Source organism: Festucalex cinctus, chromosome 1, assembly GCF_051991245.1.
Source record: "Festucalex cinctus isolate MCC-2025b chromosome 1, RoL_Fcin_1.0, whole genome shotgun sequence".
In the NCBI taxonomy this organism is placed as follows: Eukaryota; Metazoa; Chordata; class Actinopteri; order Syngnathiformes; family Syngnathidae; genus Festucalex; species Festucalex cinctus.
In genome coordinates, this window is record NC_135411.1 from 46,561,036 (window position 1) to 46,571,245 (window position 10,210).

The following is a 10,210-nucleotide window of genomic DNA, read 5'->3' on the forward strand; positions in this document are numbered from 1 at the left end:
ATTTGAAACCGTACAACGTTTCATCTGCAACCATGCAGAAACAAGCTCATCAAATTGCTGTTGTGGTGGCAATGTGAGACATGCAGACAACAATTAACCACAGCAGGGAGATAGATAAGTCTTTGCAACCAACAGAAGGGTATGGATGACATTGCCAGCCAAAGCCCGCAAGTCAAACTAAATCAAATGTTAACCTTAGGGCTGCACGATAAATCTAAATCTAATCGACATCGATGTTTGTCCAAGTGCAATAACCTAATCGCAAAACAGTGCGGTTTTAGATAGTTTTTCTTTTTTTCCCCTTTGGTGTTTGAGTGATAGCTGTATTAGCCAACCACAATTGCTGATGCGTGAGTCTTAATGGCGCTGGCCAATCAGTGTTCTTGGCTCATACAAGTTAGTCTGCGCTCCGGTGCCTTTTTTTTTTTTTTGGGTACTCGGGGGCCTTCATTCTGTACAGCGCAACTATAACAAGTGCACCTCGAGGTTTGCTGTGACTGCTGTGCCCCGAAATGGATTTAATGGAAGAAGGGACTTCTGCCACTACAAAGGAGGAGAGAGAGCAACTTGTGCCAAAGAAGGGCAGTATGTCTGTTATTTGGACGTATTTCGGATTCGACAAAAATGAGGTGGACCAAAAGAAAAGCACCAGATACAAAATGTGCTATCAGCTAGATCTAGAGGCAACACGACCAACTTATATCAACACTTAAAAAAACACCACCGACTTCAGTATGAAGACTATCAAGCAGGCTAAAAAAAAAAAAAAAAAAAAAAAAAAAAGACTGCAAAGGGGAAGCAACAACTACTGGCCGTGCCAACATAGCTAACAGCAGCATTCACGTTAGTCACTTCAAAAGCCTTATGCACACAATGGATATACCTCAGTTTTTCATTGTTAATAGTGTTGTTCTGATAATAATACTGGTATCGGCAGAGGCGCCAATACTGCATTAAAACAGTGGTATCAGTATCGGTGAGTACTCACAAGTAACATGCCGATACCATTAATTCCAACGCTACTATAGGATTTTGGATGCAGCATCTTGTGTCTTGCACGACATTCACTGATATGTGACATGTTCACTGCATGCCGATCTAAGATATCCTATACTCTGAATCAATGGCAGGACAGCGTTTTGATGTTGAGGAAAAAAAAAAAACATAGGTATCGGTATGGTATCATATCAGCCGATACTGCAAAGCTGGGTATCGGGATCGGTATCGGGGCCAAAAAACAGTATCGGAACAACTAATTGTTAATACAATAGTTTTGTCATGAGTATTGAGTTTTAAAGGTTTGTTTACTTGATATTAGGGGTGTTAAAAAAAATCGATTCGGCGATATATCGCGATACTACATCGCGCGATTCTCGAATCGATTCAATAAAAAAAAAGTTTTTTTTTTGTTGTTTTTTTTTTTAAGAGCTCAGAATTGTTCATTCGGTAGTCTTACCGATTCAACGTCTTATCATCATTGCCTTTTTTTGTGTGTGTGTGAATCGATTTTTAAACTTCCATTTTTAATGAAAAAATATTCAACAAAATGTCTGACTTCGGGTTAGGATTCACACCTTGAGCATGGAAGAATGTTATATGAACGGAACATTAAGCCTTAATATTTTATTTTAATGCTGTTCAAACATGAAACAGATTACAACCTCTATAAGACTGAAATTTCAGATAAATAAATAATACATTTTCATATAAATATTACACTCTACAAGCTTACTGTATTAGTATTAGTATTTTCTAAATTTGAATGAAAAAAAATCGCAACAATCGACTTGTAAATTCGTATCGGGATTAATCGGTATCGAATCGAATCGTGACCTGTGAATCGTGATACGAATCGAATCGTCAGGTACTAGGCAATTCACACCCCTACTTGATATAAGTGCATAATAGTGTGCAATGTTTTTACTTGATTAAATGTTGACACTTGATACTTGAAGGTTGTTTACATTCGGTTATTAATGGTTCTCTTTGTCTTGTTTGAATTAAATTGACGAATGATGCTACGAAAAAAAATTGGGGTGTTATTTTCCATTCTGTGTTGTTATTCTGGATATGTAACTATATTGTAATCTCACCATAGCCTGAGCCTCAATGTATTGTTTTTATTAGTGTTGTTCCGATACCGTTTTTTGGCTCCCGATACCAATTCCGATACCCAGCTTTGCTGTATCGGCCGATACAGATACCATACCGATACCTAAGGTTTTTTTTCCTCAACATGAAAAAGCTGTCCTGCCATTGGTTCAGAGCATTCAAGGGCCAATAGGATATCTTAGATCGGCATGCAGTGAGCATGTCACTATTCAGTGAATGTCGTGCACGAGCAAGACACAAGATGCTGCATCCAAAATCCTATATTAGCGTTGGAATTAATGGTATCGGCATGTTACTTGTGAGTAGTCACCAATACCGATACCACTGTTTTAATGCAGTATCGGGGCCTCTGCCGATACCAATATCGTATCGGAACAACACTAGTTTTTATTGGCAAATTATTTGGTTTAGAAGCATAATGTAGGTCAAAGCTCCCCCCTTACCATATTCACCAGAAGAGGACGTCTCCGCCGTGTACTTTTAATCAAATAGTGACATAGTATTACATTGTTAAAATATTGATCAAATTACTTGTCTTAAACTAAACTGACTCACAATTGTAGTGTTTTCATGCATTTTAATGTGTTTATTTTTACTTTATTTGTTTTATGTGTTATATATATATATATATATATATATACACACACACACACACACACACACACACACACACACACACATGTTCAATAAACTTCAACTTCAACTAAAACACAAAAATCGCAACTAGAATCACAATCATCATGACATCATGACCAACGCAACTCACTAATAAACTGAAAGAATATATAGTATGCTGGGTATAGTATACTTGACTAAGATCTACAAAATGCCAAAATGGCAAATTTGTACATAAAGGGAAATAACCTTAAAATATTTGATTATACGGAATATAAGATATCTGATTTAGAAAATACCCTTGACCCAGATACATTTTTTGGTAGCAACAATTATGATATCGTTTGTGAGTATTATACAAATGAACAACTAAATGTAAATATAGATAATGATTGTTATGCACTCTCAATTATACATTTTAATAGTAGAAGTCTACATAAAAATGTTGCAGAAATTAAAGAATGCTTGCGTAAAATTAACAAATTCCATGTAATAGCCATATCAGAGACATGGCTTGAAAATGAGATAACAAATGATATTGAGATGGAAGGATATGAACTGTTTACAATGAATAGGGAAAACAGAAGAGGAGGAGGGGTTGCAATTTATGTTGATAAGGTTTTTAAATGTAGTAAAGTTGAACATCTGACAACTGCCATGGATAACGTAATGGAATGTGTGACAATTGAGGTACATATGAAAAATGTACCAAATGTAATTATAAGTTGTATATATAGGACACCTGGGTCATGTCTTGACACATTTAACGATAAACTAGCAGAAATTCTTAGTTATACAAATGATAAAAAAACGCGAATAATGTGTGGTGATTTTAACATTGACCTGTTAAATCCTAATGGACACCAGAAAACAACCGACTTTATAAATATGATGTATAGTAACAGTTTATTCCCTGTCATTACGAAACCAAGTAGAATAACAATTGATACAGCTACATTAATAGATAATATATTTATAAATAAAATAGATTTTAAAATAGAAAGTGGACTCCTTATTAATGATATAAGTGATCATCTTCCGGTCTTTGCAGTTCTTCATGATTATTTTGAAAAAAAAATTATGAAGCCGTCAACTTACACAATTGAAAAAAGATTAACAACACCTAGGTCCATGGCTGCCTTTAAGCTGGACCTAGAAAAGCATAACTGGTCTGAGGTCTATTCAAAAAACGATCCTAACACTGCATATAGTGAATTCCAGTCAACAATTAACTTTTTATACAATAAACACTGTCCAATAGTTCAAATTAAAAGGAAGTATAAAGGTCCAAATAAGGTATGGATGACAAAGGGGATAGAAAATGCATGTAAAAAGAAAAATATTTTATATAAAAGATTTCTTAAAACAAGAACTATGGAATCTGAAACAAAGTATAAGACCTATAAAAATAAATTCTTAAATATTATACGTATAAGGAAGAAAGATCATTACCATGCATTACTAGAGCAGAATAAAAACAATATGCAAGAAATATGGAAAATACTAAATGATGTAATTAAAAATAGATCTAAAAAAATAAATTATCCAGAATATTTTATAAAAGATAAAAACAGTGTAATCGATAAAATTTCAGACATAGTCAATAACTTCAATGAATATTTAGTTAATGTGGGTAGTAATTTGGCAAATGATATTCCAGAGACAAGAAATAAACATGAAATAGATAAGTACGTTGTAAATAATACATCCACTATGTTCCTAAATGGTGTTAATGATATTGAAGTATTAAATGTTGTAAAAACATTAAAAAATAAAAAGTCTACCGACTATTTTAATATTGATATGACACTGGTAAAAAGTATTATAGAATATGTTGTAAAACCTTTTACATATATTTGTAATTTGTCTTTCCAAACTGGTATATTTCCATCAAAAATTAAAATAGCAAAAGTAATTCCTATTTACAAAAGTGGTGATAGACATATATTTAGTAATTATAGACCAATATCATTGTTGCCACAGTTCTCAAATATTCTAGAAAAATAATTTTTATATAGACTGGATAATTTTATTGAGAAACATAAGATTTTGAGTGAATATCAGTACGGTTTTAGAGAAAAACGGACCACCTCAATGGCAGTCATGGAACTTGTAGAGGCAATAGCTACCAACATAGACAATAAAAAATTTACTGTTGGGATATTTATGGATCTAAAGAAAGCATTTGACACCATAGACCATTCTATATTAATGAATAAATTAGTGAAATATGGTATAAGAGGCTTAGCATATAAATGGATAAAAAGTTATTTGGATGATAGTTATCAGTATGTGCAGTTTAAAAATACAAATTCAAAACAATTGAAGATTATTCATAGAGTTCCTCAGGGGTCTGTGCTGGGCCCTAAATTATTTATATTGTATATGAATGATATCTGTTGTGTCTCGAAAATACTCAAGAGTGTCTTGTTTGCGGATGATACAACTTTCTACTGTTCTGGAGACAACTTGAAGCAGCTTCTGACTACTGTGGAGTATGAATTAAGTACAATAAAAAATTGGTTTGATATGAATAAATTATCATTAAATTTAAATAAAACCAAGTTCATAGTTTTCGGTACTAGACCAATCACTCATCAAGTTAAAATTATGGTGAATTTAATTGAAATAGAAAGGGTGTATGAAAATAAATTCCTTGGAGTAGTTATTGTTGATAAATTATGTTGGAAACCACACATAGAAAATGTTAAAAGGAAAATGTCAAAAATCATAGGGATACTCTATAAAACCAAGGAGGTCCTGAACATGAATTCACTATATACATTATATAATACATTATTATTACCATATTTGACCTATTGTGTGGAAATTTGGGGAAACACATATAAAACAAATACCGACACTGTTTTTAAATTGCAAAAAAGAGCCATAAGGATTATTAATAGATCAAAATATACAGAATCAACACATCCACTATTTATTAAATTAAATACAATGAAATTTTATGACTTGGTTGAGTTTAAAATAGCACAAATAATGTATAAAGTATACAATAATCTACTCTGCCACAGTACTCAAAAGTTGTTTGAAATTAGAAACTGTCCTTATGAGATAAGGGGTACAAGTGTATACAAAAAACCCAAAACAAGAACAAATATTAAGCAAAGGTGTGTCTCCGTTAAAGGAGTGAATTTGTGGAATAACTTGGGAACTGAACTGAAAAGATGTAATTCACTTGTTGAATTTAAAAGAATGTTTAAAAGTAAAGTTCAATATTATTATTTAAATCAGATATGAGTTAAGAAGATTGTAGAAATGATTTATTCATTTACTTATTTTTCTTTGATGTATTAATATGAGTGTAATGAAATTTGTATATATGTGTGTTACTATTGTGTATTTTTATTTTTCTATTTATTTTATTTTTTTATACGAGTAGCATTATATTTTCTTTTATTAAAAATGTAATTTATTATAAATAAGTGATAGGATATGAAGAATAAGGGGTAGGACTGGATAAGTTTTCAACTTCTTCCTACTCCCTTGAACATATACATAGATATTTATTGGATGTTTCTTTTATTTTATTTTTTTACTTTTAACTTTATGTGTTTATATAATTATACGTGTATATATGCATATGTTCAATAAACTTCAAACTTCAAACTTCAAACAATCGCAATACTGGTCAGAAAAATTGCAATTAGCTTTTTTTCCAAAATCGTGCAGCCATTATAGGTAAAAAGGCCATGTTGCACATTTTCAAGTATGGAAATAATTTGTTCCTCCTTACCTGTCTGAATATCTTTCCAGAGAACCCAAGATTTGGATCGATCCTCAAACACTACAAAGCATCGCTGCTTGTCCCGATCTATCTGCAAGAGTCAAGAAAAAGAATTCAATCAATTCAGTCTTCCCTTTACTTTTGTTTGGGCCAGAATTTGACCAAAACGTCCTGGAAAGAATAGAGCCTACGGTGAAACAAAATTTTAGATTTCAATCCGTCATCATACGTGATGTCATGTGAGACTCATTACCGTGCAAGCGCACTGTGCTATGACTAAGGAATATTGGCCAGCCCTAAAGAATGCCATGGCAAAAACCTAAAATATTACTTAACAACTGTTGGTGTCTGCTGAAATTTGCAGAAATACCAGAACCGCAAACATGTGGTATCATTTCAATTTAGGCTTTCAGGTATCGCTGTACTTTTCTAGTATCGGTATACCATGCAACGTTAGTACGTGCTGCAATATTCATGTGTTGGTTCAAATGTGTACCTGAAGGACAGAATCCGTTGCTGATTAGTCTGTGTCATTTTAAAAAATAATGCATTTACAAACATCTGGTTTACTTTGGAAACAATGATCAACATTTATATACAATTCTCTGACATGTTATGTACCAAACCAGGAACTAAACCAATATTTATGTTTTTGCATTTTCTACACTCTCAATTTGGCATAATGTCCTGCTTTTGAATATAGGAATGGAAATTAAAACATTTTTTTCCAAATCAGATTCAACGACAATTAAAATAATCATTAGTTGCAGCCCGACTCGTAAGTCAATGTGCCACCGTCCTTCCTTGAGCACTAACCTTCGCAATTGTCCCCAAGTAGATCAAACCATCCGACCACCGGGCCAACACGTCCTGTCCCTCGGTGAACCTGTCCTGTTCTCCATAGGTCACCCTCTCTCGGCTCGTGGGGGACAAAGGAACAGCCTGCTGCTGTGAGGAGTGGGATCTCTGCTGGACGGACAAATGACTCAGAACGCCCGAGTCTCTGGGGGATAGATGGAAGGGACGTGAAATAGCAGAATCAATTAGCAAGAGGAGCACTTGGGAAGGTTGACGGGTTTAGAAGCATTTTCATTTAATAATATATAAAAGTAAAGAACATTTTCAATTTACATATATAAACAATTGCCGTCAATTATGCGCAGATTTTGCTCTTTGCAGACCAGCCCTAAATTGCGGGGCTCAACTGTAAATACAGTATAATGTTCCGAAAAAAAAAATAACACGAATGCAAATGGGTACGTGGCAACACTTTGCCCATATGAGTTCCGGGCGTTTATATCTACCTGTTTTGCATATATATTGTTCCCAGAATGCATTGTATGGCACAGTTAATGACCGTATAGGACGTCAACCCTTGTCATATGTGTTTATGTTAACAGTACTGCTGAATGTGGGCCGTATTTAGCATGTTTATGTTTGATTTATGTTGGTGTACGTTTTCTTTTCTTTTTCTTTTTTTAAACAAACCATAACATTAGGTCATGTGTAAAATAATGACATCAAGGGCAATTGCATATACAAGTTGCATTGCTCATCTGAGGATCGCTTGTGGAATTACAAATTTTTCAATCGCATGTGGTCAGGAGGATTCTCCATACTTATTTAGTGTCCTTTCATTTTCCCACGCAATCGTGGTCTGCTGACTGCTTTTTCTTTACTGTCACTCACACATTACAGGTAATCAAACTAAAGGTGACAGACGATTGAAATCTGTTACTCCCAAATCGTGGAAAACAAAGAACTACCCATTTTCATTTAGTTCTTTGAACCTCAACGGATAAAGACAGAATGACAAAAGAAATTAAGATCTCAATTGACTTGATAAGATCGTGATTGGTTGCTTCAGATCTTGAGGCCTTAAAGGCTGCAATAAGAGACAGCAGTGACATGGAGTCACGTGAACCAAGGAGTATTAACAAGGGAACTAGAGATCGGTTTAATGTTTTTGGCTACAAAAAAATATTTGTGGAAAATGCAACCGTCTGTCCTTCAAAAACGGTTGTGGGTTGTTGTTGTTTTCCCCCAGTGGTTGTCATTTGCTAATTTAACATTTTTTTGCACAAAATTAGCAAAGGTATGTTTCTTTGAGTTCACTACCCTTAAATTAACAAAGCAATGTGTTTTTAATGCTCCAGTTACCATACCTTCAAATTTAATATCTTCTTCTTTGGGGTCAATGTAACCCAAGCAATTAAAACCTCCATAAAGTGCTTATAATTTAAATCACTGCCAAAGCTTTTGTCTGTCACTTTCTTTGTTGATTATCTAAAGTAACAAAGCAACAAAACAACTCCCAGGTGTGCTGCTGCAACCTTCCTACACAGATGTGATGGCGATAGAAATCATCACTATGGTGATATTTTGTATTCCCTTCAATATTTCCATGCATTGAAAAAAACAGGAATGAATTATACTACAGTACAAAAATACTGTTGAATGAAGCCAATGCCCTCAAACGTTTAAGCGTGTATTTCTTACAAAACGTTTTCTTCCTGTTTTTGCTGTTATTGTGAGCTTCATTTAAAAAAAAAAAAAAGTGATATCACAATTCACAACCATTTGCCAGTAATATTTTTAAAAACAATATTTTAAAAGGAAAACTTTTTGTGTTGATTCTTAAAAGTGTTTAGACAATTAATACAGTATTAAGTTTAATGGAAAACCTCATATTTTGATAGTTTAAATGGTGAGGTCTCAAAATAAGTTTCTTTTCAAATTGCCTCTTTGAAAGGCGACGAATCAATACTTTTTCCTGAGTTCATATATATATATATAACATATGTTTCTTGACAGATAATTAAGTACCGGCTGTATGTACTTTTGTTCAGAACAGATATCGTTTTAAAAGACGCGTTTCTTATTTCGGTGTCCCTTTGTCTGAACGGCTGTGCTCAACCACATGTTAAATATGATGACTAGCCATCTAGAGGTGACATTGAAGACGCAGAATGCGTATTCTTTCGAGGTTAGAACCGCAGCAGAGTCAAAAGTGTTTGCATAATTCACCCACAGAGCGACGTCTTTAGCCAGGCCACTACCAGACCAATCGGACCCACACCCCCACATCACAGGAAAACATGACAACAATACCTCATTCGGGCACCTCCGCTTCTACAGCTCACGGGAGTAAACAAAGTCAATATTCGCTTGAGTCTCTCGTGCTTCCGCTCCGTTCGCCTGCACTTTTTACAGCAAACGACAGCGGCCCAAACGTGTCGACTTTGCGCCTTTCTCAGAAAATAACAAACGGTTCATTTACCCCGAGCATGTTCGCCATTTTGGTTTCCCGCTGACGGTCGGCGAGTGCATTGTGGGAAGAGAAGAGCTTCAACGGCCGCTGAAGCTTCCTCATCCGATTCTTTTTTTTTTATTTTGTATTTTTTTATTCGGCAAGTACAGTAGGGAATATTCCTCCTTGGGGCCGTGAAACCAACTACTGGACGTACCGCCACGTTTTTCGCGAAAATCAAATAAATATATACAGACATTAATTAAAATAATTTAGTTCAGCATGTATTAACTCATATTATTGATTGTAATTTGTAATATTACAAACTCGGTCCTCGAGGGCCGGAGTCCTTGCAGGTTTTGGATGATTCCCTTCTCCAACACAGCTAGTATATTATCAGCTCATCAGCAAGCTCTGCATAAGCGTGATAACGGTCCTGTTGATTTGAATCAGCTTGCGTTAGAAGAGGGAAACCTCCAAAACCTGCA

The 10,210-nt window shown here is 34.5% G+C and overlaps 1 protein-coding gene across 6 annotated transcripts in view; it reads right to left on the reverse strand.

Annotated features, from left to right (window-relative positions):
* mtf2 (metal response element binding transcription factor 2) overlaps positions 1-9,844 on the reverse strand; it is a 25,723-nt gene extending 15,879 nt beyond the window's left edge. For 5 of the 6 annotated variants that reach the window (XR_013287441.1, XM_077537886.1, XM_077537913.1 and 2 more), the window contains exons 1-3: positions 9,753-9,844; positions 7,289-7,475; positions 6,482-6,563 (exon numbers count right to left, since the gene is read on the reverse strand). Coding sequence is in view for 5 of the 6 variants with exons in the window: in XM_077537886.1 (XP_077394012.1) it covers positions 6,482-6,563; positions 7,289-7,475; positions 9,753-9,802 (319 nt within the window). In the remaining variant the exon portion in view is untranslated. Of the gene's footprint in view, positions 1-6,481; positions 6,564-7,288; positions 7,476-9,583 lie in introns of all 6 variants that reach the window. The other variant, XM_077537903.1, reaches the window with a different exon arrangement.
* Positions 9,845-10,210: the final 366 nt, after the last annotated feature.